The sequence below is a fragment of the Netta rufina genome, assembly GCF_964035555.1.
Source record: "Netta rufina genome assembly, chromosome: 5".
In the NCBI taxonomy this organism is placed as follows: domain Eukaryota; kingdom Metazoa; phylum Chordata; class Aves; order Anseriformes; family Anatidae; genus Netta; species Netta rufina.
The window spans coordinates 30853545-30872398 of NC_140128.1; the positions used below are offsets into that span (position 1 = coordinate 30853545).

The 18854-nt window shown below is 39.0% G+C and overlaps 1 protein-coding gene across 3 annotated transcripts; it reads left to right on the plus strand.

Moving 5' to 3' along the window:
* The first annotated feature begins 4749 nt into the window (after positions 1 to 4749).
* Positions 4750 to 18372, plus strand: PTGR2 (prostaglandin reductase 2). 3 transcript variants are annotated; one of them, XM_084287200.1, is made up of 11 exons: positions 4757 to 4811; positions 5778 to 5879; positions 8503 to 8571; positions 9868 to 9986; positions 11345 to 11536; positions 12493 to 12663; positions 13617 to 13826; positions 14660 to 14781; positions 15633 to 15720; positions 16426 to 16465; positions 17677 to 18372. In XM_084287200.1, the coding sequence occupies exons 3-11, from the start codon at positions 8535 to 8537 to the stop codon at positions 17739 to 17741; spliced, it is 1044 nt and encodes a 347-aa protein (XP_084143326.1). In that variant the 5' UTR covers positions 4757 to 4811; positions 5778 to 5879; positions 8503 to 8534; the 3' UTR covers positions 17742 to 18372. The 3 variants fall into 3 exon arrangements, with proteins under 3 accessions (XP_084143327.1, XP_084143326.1, XP_084143325.1); XM_084287201.1 differs by lacking the exon at positions 5778 to 5879 and having other exon boundaries at positions 4750 to 4811; XM_084287199.1 differs by lacking the exons at positions 4757 to 4811; positions 5778 to 5879 and adding an exon at positions 5936 to 6004.
* Positions 18373 to 18854: the final 482 nt, after the last annotated feature.

Consider the following 18854-nt stretch of genomic DNA (forward strand, 5'->3'; position numbering starts at 1 on the left):
TCCTAATTTCCTAAACTGCTCTGCCGTAAAAATTAAAGATGAAATCCTGGTACAATTCTGCATAATGACAGGCTAGTTTTAGTCTACAATACTCTCAGGTCATTAATAAACATTAAGTAGCTAAACCAAACTATAACTTCACCACATTTAATAACTTGCAAGTTATTAGAACATCACATGGCACTCGGATTGGATTTAAGAAAAGTCATCAACATATTAAAGACAACAGGAAAATTACTCTCTGCAGCAAGCACCTCAGTATTTTCTTTCCTATTCTCTTAAGGTTGAAAAAAGCACATACAGAAAAGGAAGTAGAACTATGAGTAAAGCTTTGAGATAATCACAAAGTAATCACCCTATTAGACAAAAACAATAGCATATCATGCTCTGTTTTCATACATTTCTACAAAATACCAAACAGTTAAAGAACAGGCACAACAACTTCTGTGTAAAAGCCTTGCAAGCCTGGGTTTTCCTTACAAAAGTCAAATATAAAGGTGTTATTGACATGTATTTTATTTTACTAACAAATTATTTACCTTAAAATGAATGTGATTCTTCAAGATGTTCTACAGATGGTCTCCTGTGTGAACATAAATCAAACCCAGCAGTTTAGACTAGCAAAGTCTGTTTATACAGCAAATCTTCCTTCCCATCACAAAAATCGTAAGCGACAGAGCAAATCCAGATCCTACCTATGCCCTTTGGCCTGTCAGAATCCAGATGAAATACCTGAAACAAAAAGAAAGATGGGTTGGGGCACTTCCAGACATAAAACATCAGAAAAAATAGCAGTTACTGTTAACATCAGCAATTGCTTATCTGTATGCTTCCCTGAACAGATGGAGCCCCCTTAGCGATTAGCTAGCAAATAGCCTCAGAAGGCACTAGTCTCATCTGACGGTCAAGTGGCCACCTGCAAAACTTTACCACAAATCTCTCTGCCTTGAGCTAATGCTCAATCTATCAGGGACCCATTGTGGGGTTTGTTTCCTACTGTAAAATGGGACCTGCAAGAATAAAAACTACAAAACTGCACAACCAGAAACATTTCAGAAGTGGACAGCATAACTTAAGCTGGATGATAACTTGTTTTCCTCCAGCTGTCTACCCTTTCCAATATTTTTGGCCAACAGGGAGCTGAGCTGCTCGCAAATCACCTTTAAACTGCACCCTACAGCATGGTATGCCTCTGATATCAAGTCAGCTAAAGAGCTCAGTTCAACTTCAGCAGCAGTCTACAATTGTGCTAAAATTTGTGCAAAGCTAAAATTTCTCAGTTCATATATTAGATTGCCTCCACTGACTCAAATAGTCACTGCAAATTGCTGAAATGGCCTAAGGTGTTACTGTCTTCTGCTCAAGTTATTGCATCCACAGCTTAGCTGGAAGAATGAATCATCTGAGGTCTGCTAATACATTTCATGCAAAAATACGTGGGTTAGCTCCAAGTACACTCAGCAGCACTTCGGGCTGCTAGCTGACATTGCACCAAATGATCAAGGAGCATTCTTACTGTCTTTTCTGCTGGGTCAATGATGAGGGGCAAGAAACTTAACTGAAGGCTTATACTGAAGCTAACTTAACTGAAGGCTAATAAACAGATTAGAAAACCAGAAATATCAAGCCTACCACAGGTACTTTCTTATTTCAGCCTGAAATACTGTCTTAGAATTTGCAGGGGAAGTGAAGTATTTTTGTTACCATATAACACAGGGATATCACTCACCAAGTTCTCTTCCATAAAGGCTGTTTTATAAATGGAGAAGACATATATTCCCTCAAGATACTTCCAGCAGCATTTCATCAATTTCTTTAAAAAATATTCTGAAAATTTCTCTCTAACTTTCACTACCCTCAGAGAAATGCTTCCCCACAGCAGATGAAATCTTACCTTTTTATACCAAAAAGAAAGATTTAAATTTTGTCAGGTTTGAGTAACCTAATCAATCACTGCTGTCCACAGAATCCATGAAATATGTTTCTTGAGCAGCCCTTGCTCTCCCTCCTGAGACGTCTTTCCAGGCCTGTCTACTGTGTTGACCTGTTAGATGCTCTAACAGGTAGAGATGCCCACGTGTTTTGGAATCTCCTATTGTTACAGTCGACTCATACTTCTAAACATCTCATCACAGTCTTGACTTCCCATGTGCACAGCTGGCAAGTCTAGCCTTAGCACCACAGAAAGTGTCAGTGAAGCTCTAATAATTTTTGTCAAAGTAATTATAATTAAACCATGAAAGGTTATTAGAAGAAAAAACAAACAACAAAACACACACACACAGAAAAACAAACAAACAAACAAAAAACAACAGTAATACTTCAAAAAAATAAGGAACTGTCCTCTAAAAAAGTCAGAGAATTTGGAGTTATTCTAATAGTTATTCTGTCGTATTAAAGATGGTGAGAAGAAACCAAGGACCCCACAGACTGCCTAAACACAGAGGCTAAGGAATCCTGTGTTGTTCAGAGCTCATGCATATCCCTGAGGATTTTTATGGCCAAAACACAGCTGCACTTCAGTTACGTAAGCAGCATCTGTATTATTCATCTATGTGGATTTAAAAAGACCACTTATTTTAGTGACAGTAATTAACACAAACAAAGAAAGGGCACACATCTGCCAAGACTAAGTTATCCATGAACAAGGAAATGTGTAAAAGGTGAACTATTTTTACATAATCTTATCAGTATGATCCATGAGCCCAGTAAATATTGGGAAATTAACAGAACTACTTTGTACTTTAAAAGCAATTAAGTGTCACAGTTTATGTGGAATATACGAGGTTTATTGTTTCCACCTTAAGGGCAGGTAAATGGACAAAAAGATTATTTACAATCAGCTAAATAGTCAATTAGTCTTAAAGAAAAAGGCCTCTACAGCTTGATTTTTGAGTTCTGTTTTAACATAGATGGCCACAACCATTTTCCAGAACAATTACAGCCCTGCTTGCACCTCTGCCCTGTCTCTGATTGAATGCAGAATAAAGACACCCCGGTCGATTTACTCGTGTTTGTACATGGTGACAACCCCTAATATCTGCTACCTAATAGCTATTCCACAACAGCCTGCCTGCACCAACAGTTTTGTTTGACACTGAAGGTGCCTTTGTGTGGTTTAGCTTAGTCTGAGGTGGATTAGGCTAAACCACAAAAAGGCATTCCTAGCGTAGAACATGTATCCACAAGGCAAGCCAGCGCACAGGGGCTACTGCACTGTAAACTCATACCCAAGCTTATTTCACAATCACTTCACTTCCACGTAAGCAGTAGTAAATGAGAGAAACAATAGTGAGGGAAAGAGGATTATAAGGGTTAAAACTAAATAGCAGAGGACTGCTGCATCCACCTTTCACAATAACCTTGTTTGCAGAGGATACAAAGCCACCACATGCTAGGCAAGACAGTGGGCTCCTAAAGAGATTTGGACTGCTCCTTAGACATCTTACATAAATACAAAAGACATGAAAGCAATATTGTCATTATATAATATATGGAAATAAAATTATGCATGGCTTTTCCTTAGTTTTCTTTCAATTATTACTGGTCATTGAGATACACTACTTCTAAATTAACAGGGACTTCTCCATTAATACACTCGTTTCCTGTTCGTTCATGGCATGTAACATTACAAAAATAATTATTTCAGAAGCCAACACTCTTCTCTTATATAAGCATGAGACAAGTCAGTAATATAGGCCATCTATGTACAAGAAATGCTCATTTGAAACTATGGAAACAACTTCAGCCCTGAAAACTTACTTTCAGTGGCAGTGCAAATAAAATGTTGATCTTTCATTAGATGAACTGATTAAAGCTGGGGAAAAAAAAGATGAAGGTGTAAGTCTTGATTAAAGTACCTTTTTTTTTTTTTCTAGACCATCCCACTACCATATATGTTATTTCAACTAATGTGAAACAGTGTTTTGGATGTTGTGGCGGCACAAACACAAATCATTCACTTAAGGCATATTAAAATGCCATGGTTAAAGCTGGGCCTCGTCCCAGGAAAGCCCCAGCTCTTCACTAGGTCATCCTCTTACTACAACTAGTCTTTAAGTAACGATGCCTCTTCATCATGTTACACCTGCCTCTTTATCAGGTTAGAAATGAGGAGACATTTCTTCTCAGAGTGGTCAGGCGCTGGAATGGGTTCCCCAGGGAGGTGGTGTCGCTGCCCCTGGGGGTGTTTAAGGAAGGTTGGACATGGTGCTGAGGGACAGGGTTCAGTGGGTAGCAGTGGTGGTAGGCTTGGACCAGATGATGTCTGAGGTCTTTTCCAACCTTAATGATTCCGTGATTCACCTTATTCACACACAACAGTGTATATATATAGTACACACAGAATTATGTTGTATACGGCCATGACTTCACTAGTATTTTAGGCGTGGCTACGAGGCTATAAACCAGCCTTGCGTTGCACCAGTGAGCAAAATCTCACCCGCTGACACACAACGAGCGAGTGGCTCTCAGCGTTATCCTTAAAAGACAAGTTAAAAAAAAAAAAACAAAAAACCCTCACAAGCAGCAAGTGCCTTTCCCCTGCGCCTCAGGAGGCGAGCCAGCATCGCCTCACGCCCCCGGGCTGAGGGCGGCCAGACCCTGCACCAAACGGGACGAGGGGGCCGGGCCGCCGCCCGCCATCTTCCCGCGGCCGCAGCGGCCGGGGCCGGGGCAGCGCCTCCACCGCTCGAAAGAGCGCTCCCCGCCGGGCACGCGCCGTGCGTGCGCGCGCGCGGGAGGGCGGGGCCGCGCGCGCGCCCGTTGGCCCCCACAGTGGAGGCGCCGGAGCGCTGCGGGCGCGGCTCAAGGTGAGCGCGAGCGCCGGGCGCGCGCCCGCGGGGGGCAAGGGGAGGGGGCGGGCCTGAGGGGCGCCCGAAATGGCGGCCGGGACAGCGCCTCAGGCTCGCGGGCGTCCCGTCAGGGGGCAGCGCCCCCACGCAGGTCGAAAGGGGCGTCGGGGGTCGCTCAATCGCCTGAAAGGGAGCGTGAGGCGAGCTTTGTGGAGTCAGGCCGTGGCCCAGAGTCCTGTTTTAAACTGTTTTCAGCCACTCCAACACAAATTAATTATTAAACAAAAAAAGCAAAGTTTATACAGTCCAGCTGTGTGTAGGCATGAGTCTATATGCCTGCTGGAGTTTTAGATCTGTACGTCAGTCAAAAGCTCAACAGTATTGGGTGTTTCTGGGAATGTCAAATAAAAAGGAAGCTGGATCAAGATCCTACTACTTCTTTACTTTTTTTTTTTTTTTTTTTTTTTTTTTTTTTTTTCCCAACGATTTCTTTCTTGAGGGAAAGACTGCAGCCTGAGCTCAGCCCTTACTGGGTCCCTTCATGGCAGTTCATATTGAGTCTGGCTTCTACTTTTTAAAAACTTTGGTATTTAATTAAGATTGTTCTAATGTAGAACTTCTAAGTGGAGTGGTGAACAGAAAACTTTGGTGCCTAATACCATTTACATTCTCCTCATTTTACCAGTTATAGTTACTTTTTTTTTTTTTTTTTTTTTTTTCCCAGTCCTAAGCCACTTGTCCATCTTTTCTATCTCTGTTTTCTTGGCTCCATATCCTTATCCATCATTCCCATTTTCTCCAGTCCTCTCTCTCCATTATATTTCTTCTCTACTTTGCTAGCCTTTAGTTGCCGTTCTTTTTGTTCTCGCTGATTTGTAGTGCCAGTCCTTCCTTCCTGCATGTTCCTCATTCCAAATCATTCTTCCTTGAAATTTCTGCCTTTTTATTTATTTTTTTAACCAGCTCTTCCTTTTTTTTTACCAGAATGCACCTGGCATGGGCTTTGACAGCTTGAAAGCAGCTGAATTATTTTGGCAAAAGTATATGCAACTGAAAACAGTGTCTCGTGGGCAATCTCAGAAACAGGTAGTTCTCAGAACCAAGCCAAGGACAAACAAACCAGAGCATTTTAGCGCAAAGGAATCTATTTATCCTTTTTAAAAGGAGTTGCCATGTGTCTGTTTGCAAAATGGGAGAAGAAAGACAAGGGGGTAAGAATAACACTGGGCTAAAATGTGTTTGATAGTGCCCTGGAGGTACTGCTGTACTGCCTAATGCTCCTCTACTCAAAAAGTGGGTCAGGTGACTTTGGCATAGAAAGACGATGTTAAAACTCATGACTAATTTTTACTCCATTTGGTTTAAAGAATAAAACCAGCTCAGTCTATTTTTTTTTTTTGAAAAGCTAGAATGGTAGTACATGATTTCTTGTAGGTCTGTTTACAATTAAAAAAATAATAATCCAAAAGTGTCCTTAATATTTGCATTACACATATGTCAAAAAGGATTATCTATATGATCCAGATCTACTTTATTTCACTTAAAAAAATCTGTGCTCGTTCTCCAAAAGCTTTCCTAGGTCAATGGTGCTAAAGGATGGTGCCTTTACTTATTTTCTTCATTTGCTTCCCAATTGTTTAAGATATGAAGAAAGTGTGATTGTTTTGTGTTATGTTATGCTATTGGTGTCAACATTTGCATGTGTAAGATGATTATTGACTTCCACTGTAGCGTAAGCGCAATCACATTTATAAGTAAATGTCCATCTCCAGTGTTCTATTTTTCTGTGTCAGCTGTCACAGAATGAGTGGCAGTTCAGTTGCCAGCCTCTGTCTCTTTCTGTCCACCCACTCGCAGTATCTGGAAGATGTTCAGATTGAAATAGTACACAGGCTTCTCAACCAAAAGGTGTGAAAATGGCCCGGGAAATCAATAGCATTGTTGTTCCCTCAGAACTTCTGTCATTCGAAGAAGTACTCTAAACTTACATTGTGTATTTTTCCACCCTCATCTTCCTGTGCCAGGCTGCGTTGCTTTTCCTTTGTTTTAATTTGTTAATAGTTTTATTGGTCTTTTTTTTTTTTTTCCCTCTCTCCGTAGTATAGTAGAAAGCAGATATTTCATGTATGTGTTAGGCATAATAAAAATGCTTTTCATGATCTGTTGTTCAGATTGGTTTTTTGTCCTTGCATAATGAAGGTATTTAGTTTCAGGACAACAAAAATAGAGTCAGCCGTGCAGTTTTGAGAGTGGACCTTTCTGTAAGGCAGGAGCTGTACAGCAATTCTGCCTGTTCTGCATAGTTTATAACCAGTGGATCAAACCCTTAATACCACGGATAGATTTGAACTGAATATGAATAGTGTTTAGAGGAATGATTTGCCCAGACTTCATGTGAACTGTCACATCGCTGTTGGTTTATATTCACTGCATTCTTCACTCATTGTTTCTGCACAGAGCAATGTCATTAGTGGCCATAAACTTACCCCAAGTTCTGTATGTGCATTAATCATTTACTGGAGGGTTTTAAATTGCACTAGATACATTTGGCAGTTTATAAAATGCTCATTGAATTAGCACAGATTCTGAGATACTAAGACAATTGCTCTGAGGATAATAGCTGGACCACTTGAATGTAATTTTGTTATGCAAGTACTATCAGCTAAGCTAGTCTAAGAGGATTCAGGTACTCAACAATGCAAAATTCAACCATTTACATTCAAGTTTACTCAGAAATGACATGGAATATAAAGTTATAATATGCAATTTGATATTTTCATGCATTATATAGCCAGATGAGGCCATTGTGAGAACGGACCTGCCCACTTCAGTGTTTTGAAGAGGAATTTAGAATTTTATTCTGACAAATACTTTATGAAATAATTTAAAAGCAAATAACCCAGACCATACAGGAAATCTGAACATGGAAGATGGCGCTGAATGCGCAATTTACCAAAGTTTGTCCTAGGCCATCCTTCCTTCTAGGATTTTAGCTCAGTATATGCATTACAGAGGTTGTATTAACTGTGTGGATATGCAGTTCACAAGTTAACTTTTCATCTGCACTTGTTTTATATGACTCTTGGGCATGAATGCTGAAGTCATTGAGGCCCATATTTAGTCCCCTCTTTTCAAATTCACAGTGAAGCCAGTATGTGGCCTGTGCTTGGCAATTGCTTTGACAGGGTATCAGTCCACATCAGATAAATCCAACTACAATAGAGCAAAACCATTTTGTAACCCACCGTGCCTTTTGGCTGAGCTATCTGAAAAGTGTGGGCTGTGGCAGAAGTCAGAAAAACCAGGTGAAATTCTGGCACTCTGTAAGTGTCTCTGCAGGATTTCACATGTAGTGAAAGCGCATTTCAGATGAGCTATTGCATTTACAGTGATTTGGTGGTTTGTTCTTTCTCCTGCCATTCTCGGTGGCTGGTAATGAGGTTGCTGTTGCAACCAATTCCAGCAGAGCAGTGGATGAGCCAAGCGGTGCCTGGTGGGATGCTCCTGGCTGAGCAGATGCTGAGCTCTCCCTTACTGCTGCCTAGGGCCAGGGAGCATGTTATGTTTCCCATGAGATTTGTAAGCGGTGTCGAAACATTTGCGTTACCTAAACCCAGTCCCCGCATTTCCAACTTGCTAAGTACTTTGCCCTATATTCTTTCTCAAGGAATTTTATGTTTCAGGACTTCAACAATGTTTTCCTTTGTAGGAACCCGGTGTGAAATTGCTGCAAAAGCAGGGATGATTATAGAAAGAGTAGTGCTGAATTCACGCCCTGGTATGTATTTCTCTGCCATCAGGGAGCGATGTGTTTGTCTTGGTTGCCTAATACTCCAAAATGCTGAGAGTAGAAAGAGAAGCTAACAAGATTTGCGTATCTTAATATTGTATGCAGCAATAAACAAAGTTTACTGTGAAGTGTGTCTATTTAGTTTGTGTATAGAGGCTTCTAAACTCTTGGGTGAGAAAAAAGGGATAATGCATACATAATATATGAGAGAGCCCTAAGAGTAAGAGTCAAAGTGAAGTAAGTTTTTGAGGCATTGCTTTTTAGTTCTGACATTTGTTCTTTTTGTAGAAATGACAACAGCATTTTGTAGCTGTTATTATTTGTTCTCTTTTAAAAGTATTGAATTTTTCATCCTGCCATGCTTCAAAATGTTTGGTTTTGAAATCCACAGTTTGAGAATGTCTGCTTCCTTGCTTTCACACTTGTGTATGTCCACACGATTGTTTGAATAGTGAGTTTATAAATTGTCAGTTGCAGAAGAACCACATGTGTGTGTTAACTTTTTTTTTTGGAAGGGTTGTATGTTGCTTAATGCAAAAATAGTCATGTGAAGTAAGAACTATTGTGTATCCCAAAAACACATCTTTTCTAATGCAAATGAAATTTGACAGCAGTAGCTTTCCTTTTTAAAACATAGATGTGTGTCTGGCACATTCCTTATAGTGCCAGTGGTTCCAGCTGTATGAGGTTTTTTATTTGTTTGGTTTTTGATTTGACTTAATTGTTCATAAAAATTATGTGCAACAAGCAGCATGGAAACTGTTGGTTCAGTGCAACAAATGCAAAAAGCTTCCTTTCAAATGGAGTAGGCTAGACTTGAGGATGTCCATATATATTCATAAGTAAAATGCACAAAATATAAATCAAAAGGTTGCTTGAAAATCAGAACAGACATGGCAAAAACGATCAGAAGAGTGGTTAGCGTGTGCCTCTGCGTGCTGAATACACTGGATGATTTGTAATTAGATAATACTTCAGTAGCCTCTGGAGTTCCTTTCTGTATAAATTAGTCCTCAATAGTCAGGAGAGGTTAACTAAGCATTTTGGGAAACCAGAGAATTAGTCTGTTTTGGGGGTGGGTTTTCAGTTTGGGTGGTGGGAGTGCACCTGTGTAAATCTGAGCCTGTGGTACAAAACCCAACGTTTGTTGGTAGTTTTATACCTGCCTCAGCATATAAGGTAATGTATTTTAAAAAGAACCGCCTTAACAAAAAAGGCCTTCCCTAGTTATTAAGGGAAGCTCTACATTCAGTATATATTTGTTTCATTTGAAAATACTTCTAGGTAAGAATGGAGTGCCAGTGGCCGAAAACTTCCGACTGGAACAAAGTACAATACCGGACACAGTGCAAGAGGGCCAAGTACGTGTTAGAACCCTCTATCTCTCCGTGGATCCATACATGGTAGGTGATGAGCTTATGGCTAAGCCAGAATTTCCTTAGAAATTACCTTAAACTCTGTTCCTGTTGTGGTGTTTAACATCGAAGTTAACAATTGTAGAACAAATGTACCTCTGGTATAACTAAGTAATTCTGTTCATTCCACTGGAGTTATATTGGGAAGGAATTTGGAGTTAATGTGCTTGTGATATATATAGGAATATGACTTTATGGGACCAGAAAGAGACTCTGAGCCCTGATATATTGTTACAGAATTGTTTGTGTCAGTTTTATCTCAACTGTGCCTTTTGTGATGCACATTTTTTACTTTTTTTTTTTTTTCCCCTCATGGAAGAAAGTGTATTTCAATTGGAAGGAATGAGTTTGGAGAAGGAAGCATCTGTCATGATGAAGCAGCAGGGAGGAAGAATATGCCATGGAAAAAATTCTAGGCAAAGCATGTAAATGATTCAAGTTCAGTGTTACATAGATATCGTCAGTTTTGCTTACAGATGAAAGTCAGATTTTCTCCTTAAGTGAGTGATGACAGGGCAAAAATGTAGCAGAACTTTGTAAGCAATGGAAACAGAGAAGACTGTTGAATGGATCCATAATCAGCACTTGCACCTAATTCTGCAAAACTGTGGAAATCCAGTGTTTGGGAGAGCTGTGGATTGAAATGGAAGTGAAGGCAGGGTAGGAGGAGAACTAGACAGACCCCTGTCTATTAGTATGTAGAAGTTTGCTGTACAGAAAATGGGGATTATTTGTTCCCTACATCGATAGAGATAGTAGGAAAGAAACACTCTTAATTTCAGGTAAGTAGATTTAGTTTGGAAATTAAGAAAAAATATAGAAATACTGAGGTAGTAACTTTGGCTATATGGAGAGATTAAAGAAAAGATTTCAAATTTCAAGATGTTTCATTAAACAGTCCTTTGTGAGGGATACTCTGAATATATTTTGTGTTCTCCAGTACATAGAGTCAGACTTAATGGTTCCTAAGTGTTTTTTTTTCTTTTTCCCAATCCTACATTTCGATGATTCATCCAGTTAAGGAATGGCATTTAGAGGATTCTCATTGGGTCCAAGCCAGTTGTCTTTGGTTACGAGACTGACTTTGAGGCAGTGTCTGTAGAATGCATTTGGCTTTGGTAACACTGCTGAAGGAGATTAAAATGATCTGTCCTTTGTACTGAGTGAACAAGAGGGGAAAGAGAGATCTAAGAGAAGATTATGAGTATTTGGGGCTTATTGAGAGATTTTTGAGTAGCCCATTGTGTTTGATGTTTTAAACATATCTCATCCCCAGCCTCATCTGAACTTCATATAATCAAACCATGTGTTGCACCAGAGCTTCTCATTAAAGCCTTGTCTTTCAGCGCTGCCGAATGAATGAAGATACAGGCTCAGATTACCTCCTGCCCTGGCAGCTGTCTGAAGTTGCTGATGGTGGGGGCATTGGGGTTGTGGAGGAGAGCAAGAATAATAACTTTGCCAAGGGAGACTATGTAACTTCCTTCAATTGGCCCTGGCAGACAGTGGCCATTCTGGATGGCAGCTTGCTACAAAAGGTAATGTAAATGTAATGCCCCAAAATCCACATTGTCACCATTTTCTTTTCCTACAACTCATTTTAATTAATTAATTTATTTTTTAGTAGTTAATTATACTGTTCCTTAGTCAAAATTAAGTTGGTGTTATTGAAGAAACCAGTTCTCAGAGCGTAGACGTGCTCACAGGTGGCCAAATCTGTATCAGTTTTCTCAATCGTTAACAAAGAAAAATGTGAATGCATTTGCTGGTCAACAGGCATGACAGTATTATTTCAGTTGTTGTATTTTTAATACATTTCCGTGAAACTGCTTCTGTTAATTGATTCTGTTAGCTATCCTAATTGTAGGTAGACCTACTCCAGGTCCATGGGAATATAGTCAAAAGACATGAAAGGCTTTAGATATGTTTAATTCAATTTATTGCTCTAATGTGTTAGTGAAAGCTTCTACTTGGGATTTTACATCCAGAGAAGAAAGGATATTCAACATTAAATTGAACATAGGGAGGTAATGGTGTATTAGGTACGTTGTGTTCATCCTCAAGTAACACAGAAATAAGTTGAATAAGTCTATTGGAAATTGTACTTTTCTACTTTAAGACCTGTTGTGCCTCTGATCTGCAATCCTAATGTTTGACAATGGTGCTACTTCATCCTATATATTAATATCAGGATAGTTTACTGTTGCTGAAAACTTACCTCCCAATCACTTTTTGCTTTATGGACACTTCCACAATTTAAGCTCTTGTGAGTGCCTTTGCTTAAAAACTTTTTTTAAAACTATGTAAATATAATCTTTGTTTCATTCTGTATAAACTTGTTATTAAGGTAGAGAGTTTATAGCTAGCTTGTCCTGGCCCCTTGAGCTCGCTTTGTAAATATCCTGAGTTAGTCGTGTATCATTAGACAACCAAATAACAGCAAAACTTCACCTTAAAAAGAAATCCAACTCCACCGTGTGTTTTTGTTTTGTAGCTTGTTCCACAGCTAGTGAATGGATGTCTTTCCTACTTTCTTGGTGCAGCCGGAATTACAGGACTGACGGCCCTGCTGGGTATAAGAGAGAAAGGACATGTGACTGTAGGTGCAAATCAGACGATGGTGGTGAGTGGAGCAGCCGGTGCCTGTGGTTCTTTGGCTGGCCAGGTAGGTTGGTTGAAGCCATAGAAATGATACGTGCTCACTAAGTTTGTGTTCTGAAACATGCTGGTTAGTAAACATACAGATAAAATCATTATAAATATGATGAAGTATAACTCCATCGAAAGGGCCAGGTTTGCAGATCTGGCTCACACTCTTACTGAGAGAGACTGGAGGTGTGAAACTTAAGTTTCCTGCAGCTGAGATAGCAGAAAATGGTCCAAGGTAAGTAAAATAGATGTTATAAATGCACGTGTTCACTACATGTTTATAGTCTGCCATTTGAATGGTCTTTGAGTTGACTGGTAACTTTCATTTTTTCTACCTTAGCAAATGTAGTAAACCTTCTTCATGTTGTTTTCCTTGACATTCTTTGTATTTTGAGATTTACGACCTTTTTATTCTCTCAGCTTTGCAGAACATGTTGTAGGTATGTTTGTGTGCATATACCAACATTTATATATCTATATGCACATACAAACACAACAGGTATCAAGCAAGCTTAAGACTTACTAATAAAGAGGAACTATGAAACAACTATTTGTGAGCAAATCTATAAAGAATGTATTTAACTTGGTTATTGTTCAATCTTTTCAGCCTTTTTTAGCTCTGGTACTGTACTTTATAGATGGTGATTTTATACTGTGTTTGGCTCTCCTGTACTTTCAAGCATTGGTAGTCCTACAGTCTAAAGCTCCTGCAGTCAGTGAGTTTGGAAAGGCAGCATATTTCTGCTGGGATCTGCCCCTTCTCCATGTGTGAGGAGGGAATGGCAAAAGGCTCTTTTGCTGCTGTTGTCACATGAGATGGGAGTGTACACTAAAATTTGCCGCCTGGGTTTTAATGGGATGGAGGATAAGTGTACCATCACTTAATGTCCCCCCAGTGGCACCTTTATGCATGGGCAGACGAACAATCTAACTTCTCTTTATTGTTCTTTATTTTTTTTTAAACTGCAGATTGGCCGTCTGGAGGGCTGCTCTAGAGTGGTGGGTATTGCTGGCACAGATGAAAAGTGCTCCATTTTGGTCTCAGAAATGGGATTTGATGCTGCTATCAATTACAAGAAAGAGAATGTGGCAGAGCAGCTACGCAAACTCTGCCCAGGTGGCGTGGATGTTTACTTTGACAACGTTGGTGGAGACATCAGCGATACAGTTATAAGCCAGGTGATTATGCCAGCTGTCAGGTTTATTCTCATTACCCTCCAAGGTCCACATGTCAGCTTTGAATTAATTCACACTGGAGACTGGCCTACAATACAGCAGAACAGGCTTTCCACTTCATTGATCTAACCCTGGTGCTGATCCTCATCCTGAGGAGAAATCAAATACTTGACATCAGTGCCTGTCACTTGGGCTAGCCTGGCAGTATAGCAATAGGAACACAATTTCTGCTTTTGATTTCTTGCTTCTTTCAGGCCAGGAGTCTTGGTAATGTTCTTACCTTCTCTTAGAAACCTTCTCTGTCAGTGCAGTAATCTTGTGTTTTGTTAGCTTTGGTTTTCTGGCTTCACAAAAGAGCAGCTCTGCTGGGCCTCCTATAGGCTCTCAACCAGCCCTCTTTCTTGTCAACTCAAAACTACAGTTTCTGTCTCATGGCAGGGAGGCCTTGGTGGCAACCCCTTCTTTGGGATCTCTAAATCACAGTCCGTATCCAATAGCTGTATCCAACTTCCTTTGTCCTACTGTTCCCCTCTCCTGAAAAAAAAGGCACATATTAAGATAACAGATTATTGTATTCCTCACATTTAATGCCTTATTAAATGCTATGTATGCTGTATAGCATTTAGTTTTCCACTATTGGCCTGCATTTATCTAGTTAAATGTTGTGACACGTTGAATGGGACTGCATGCAATTCTCCCACTCTTTTCTAGGAAATGTGACTCTCAGTAAGGACATTTGTGTGAACATTTTGCAATATATTTTAGTGCATCTCTAGAAAATGTGTTTTTTGAGACCAAGGAATGTAATTTATCTCACTTTGTGCTGTCCCAAACAGATGAATCAGAACAGCCATATCATCCTGTGTGGACAGATTTCTCAGTATAACAAAGATGTGCCTTATCCTCCCCCACTGCCTCCTGACACAGAAAAAATACAGAAAGAAAGGAACATCACAAGGTACAGTTCTCCTTCAGAACTTGCAACCAGGTTCCAGGTGGATTGCTCACATGACTTTGTGAGTCTGATGCTTGGAAGATATTTTGCAGATCCACAGTAGGCACATGTAATTAGAACAGAATGGTGCCATACTAAACGAGGAAACTGAAATCACAGTGTCACTGAATTCTTTCTTTTCATTTGCCTGTATCAGCATAAAATTGGGAAATGATATTACTATATTTTAACATACATGTAGATATCTGATGTTGTGTTTTGTTTGTGATTGCTTAATTTAGTCCAGGAGTCTCTGAGAGATTCTTCAGGATGAGGGAAGGTGTTGCCATGGTTCTGTTCTCAGATGTTTTGCCATGTGGCATCTCTCCAAGTGTAGTGGTCCAGAGAGAAAATCAAAACATTTTTTATCAAAGTAGGGATGCAGCCGATGCAGTGACTGTGTTGAAATCACATTTTTATTGTCTGGGTTTTCATTAGATAATGGGAACTTTATATACAGGTAAAACATTGAATTTTTGTTATGACTCTTGGGATCACTGGATCTCTCATGAGGGTTCAAGTGGAGCTAAGGCAGACGTGAGGAGCAAAGTCTTATGAGATTTTCCATTCAGTGCATTGTAGTACAATTTTCACAAGATTTAGTAGAAGGCAGTGGAGATTTTGGTCAATACATTGCTATAATTACTATTTTTGATGTTAATTTCTGTTTCTCTTGGTTGCTGTGGGCAGACGTGACAGCAGGATATGCAAAAATCTGGATAGCCAGAAAGTTAAGTTATACTTGTCATATAGTTCCAGGTTTTGAAATATGCTTACCCATTTCTTATCTCAAGGCTCATTCCTTTCTTTCTCAGAGAACGTTTCTTGGTGTTGAACTACATGGACAAACAAGAAGCTAGCGTGCTACAGCTCTGTCAGTGGATCCAAGAGGGTAAACTGAAGGTAGGAATTTTACATATAATCTGTGGCCTTTGATATTATCTCCTCAGATTGTGGTCTGCCTACAGGAAGTCCATCTCTTACCATGCCTCAGGAATGAACAGAGATTTTCTTAAGAATGTTTAAGTGTACCTGAAAGCTTATTAGGTAGTACTCTTATAGCGGATGGCTACTGAGGATGGTGTGACTGTAGTATGACTGACATGCTGCTGCTGTCTACATTCTTTCTTTCAGCATAGGGTGCAAGTACTTTTTGACTTAAGGAATCAGGCCTTCAAAAATACTTACTTATTTAGTTAGTTTCCTGAATGCTTTCAGGGATCCTGTCTGAAATTTAGTTTCAAGCTTTGCAATCGCTATTTATTATTTTCTGACAGGTAGGTTCTTGCTATTTTTCTCATAAGGTCTTTCTAAATTAGTTTTTGATTCTTCAAGAGACAAATAAATTTCCCTAGGAAAATCCTGAGATGTGAAGTTTTGGCAGATGCACAAACGTTCCAGTTCTGATGAAAGGACTAAACTGCCTACAGGTTTATCAGAAAGTATTTGCCTCTCTCTTGATCAAAGAACCTGGCCCAAGTAGAACACTGTTCATTGTAGCAAGAGAATCTTTTAGATTTGGTGATTTCTGTGTCAGTATCCTTGAATGTTCTTAAGTAATGTTAATCTTGTTTGAAGAAAGCTAAGAGGACTTTTTTGTATTGACAGGTCAGAGAGACTGTGATAAAAGGCTTAGCAAATATCGGCGGTAAGTTTTTTTACATCATTTTCTAAAAATAAGGCTAAGTGCAATGGCAGTAGAGGCCATTTGCCAATTCAGACTTTTTAAAATCTACTACATTTAATTATTATAATAAAAATGTATTATTTTTCACAAGGTATTAAGATGTTCTGTGAGAAAATTATTATATGTTAAAAAAAAATATTGAATATAAATTTTGAGATTTTTTCACCAGTTTTATTATTTGGGGAGGGAAGAGGAGGGTTTACAAGTGTAAACCTGCTACCTTATCAGTTCACAGTCATCCTGATCTTACAGATTTAATGGGCTGCCTATTTATTGGAACTTGTATGTAAGAAAGGGGTATTTTGGAAACTTCAAATTTATGCTTTAAAAAAACTGTCTCTAACAGTACTTGATAGTCTATGTGCTAACAAGAATACTGAAAGGTATTCACAAAGAAAGGGAAAGAACATCAGACATGTCCAAAAAAAGGTCAAAATTAATTTCTTTGAAGCCTATACTCTCTTCCAAAAATCTGTAACAAATATGAAATACAAGGGAGTCTTGTGACTACAGTGGGACCAAGCTAGGTGACTCAGGATGTGCTGTAAGATTGCATCCCTTTCAAGTAACAGGATAGAGTATGATGTAGCCCATTTAGTCATTAGTCCAATAAGACTGAAATAGGCATTAGCCAAAACTTACGGAGTCATGTTTATTTCTAATTGTTACTACTTAGTGGTACACATATGTATTTTGAAGGAATCTGATTAAATGCAGCAGTCCTATTTCATACTTTATTTACTCAAAACTTTGTTATTTTGCACCAACTTGACAAATTCATTGCACTACACGGAGCATTTATAAGCTTTTCCCTTCGCAAAAATTTGTGAAACTAACACTATTTGTGGGCTCTCTGATCATGCCTTGTCTTTCTGTTTGGTGTTTGTATGCTTGCCACAAAAGCAACAGATGTAATCATTAAATTGTATAGGGCCAGAAAGGTAATTAAAAAATATATTTTTAATTATTACACAAAACTGCCTTTTGCAGTTTATTACAGACACTGGCATGTTTTTTGTTTTTCCTTAATTTGGCACATGGTTAAGGATAAGTATGTGGTTGCTCCTGTTTGGGGAACTGTTTAGTATGTTTCTATCATTTTTGTAAAAAAAAAAAGGAGTTATTTGTCACATTTTGCTTGGCACTAACTTATTTCGTTATTTCTCTTGAAGCTGCTTTCCAGTCCATGATGAATGGAGGCAACATTGGAAAACAGATCGTCTCAGTTTCTAAGTAAAAGTTATTACTTCGGGAAAAAGAATTTGATTTTATCTCTAGTAGTGAGGAAGTTTTACTTAGAGTAATTTCTACTTTATTAAAAGAAATACTAAGTTGTTCTGTATGTACTGAAAGCGGAGATTCTGGGATGCTAAGGCAGAACCCATGGTAATAAACTGAACAGAGCAGGAAACAGGAATGCAATCATTTATACTAGAAGCCAGTTATATATTTGACAATTGTCAGCTAGCAAAATTGCAAATAATTCATGGATATAATTTTGAAGTTAGATCATCTCAGGAACTATTTCCAGTAAACAATTCGTATGTAGCCATCTGGATTTGGACATCAGAATTTACTAGTGTAGATGTGTGCCATTCCTATGCTAGTTTGTCTCAGTGCCCAGGAAGTTCTCTAGGAATTTCTAATTTACTAGTATAAGCTTAGTCTGACAGTCCAGTTAATCTGGCTAATCATCTTAGAATTTAAGTGTTCTCATTTTTTCAGATAACTGCAATAAAATAATCAATTCTTAGAATTCAAGCTCTATAATGCTAAGATGCTTCCTTTTTGCCCTCTGGAACAAATATGCACTGCTTACCTTTCCCATTTCTCTGTATTTTATCATTATATACCCTATTTTCTGAGTACTTGAAGCCTAATTCATTTACAATTCCATCTGCACACCACCTGAGACTTTCATTGGGGGTATGTTCAGCTCTAGGGCTAGCTTATTTTGGTGTAACAATGCTCTTTTACCATTGCAACGGGGAAACTTGAAAAAACTGAGTCACCATTTTCAAGTTTGATTAACATAACCTCAAGCCAGATGAGAGTGATGCGACTAAGTGTGTCTTCAAGATGAAGAAGCAGAAAAAGGAACAGATGATTATCTCAAGGACATGAGAATATGTACATTTAGAAACATTGACCCATTTATTTAGTGAATAGGATCATGATGCATTTTGACTTACAGGTTTTGTTTTTAATGTTTGCCTTTAATGAGAAGTGCCTCCAAACAGCAGGGTCAGCTGAGTTGTCTGGAGGATGGATCCTCTAGATCTGCTTGAGTCACTGCCTAGGTTCAAACTAAATGGAATCCAAGAAATAGGAGAGAAACATTATCCAAGAA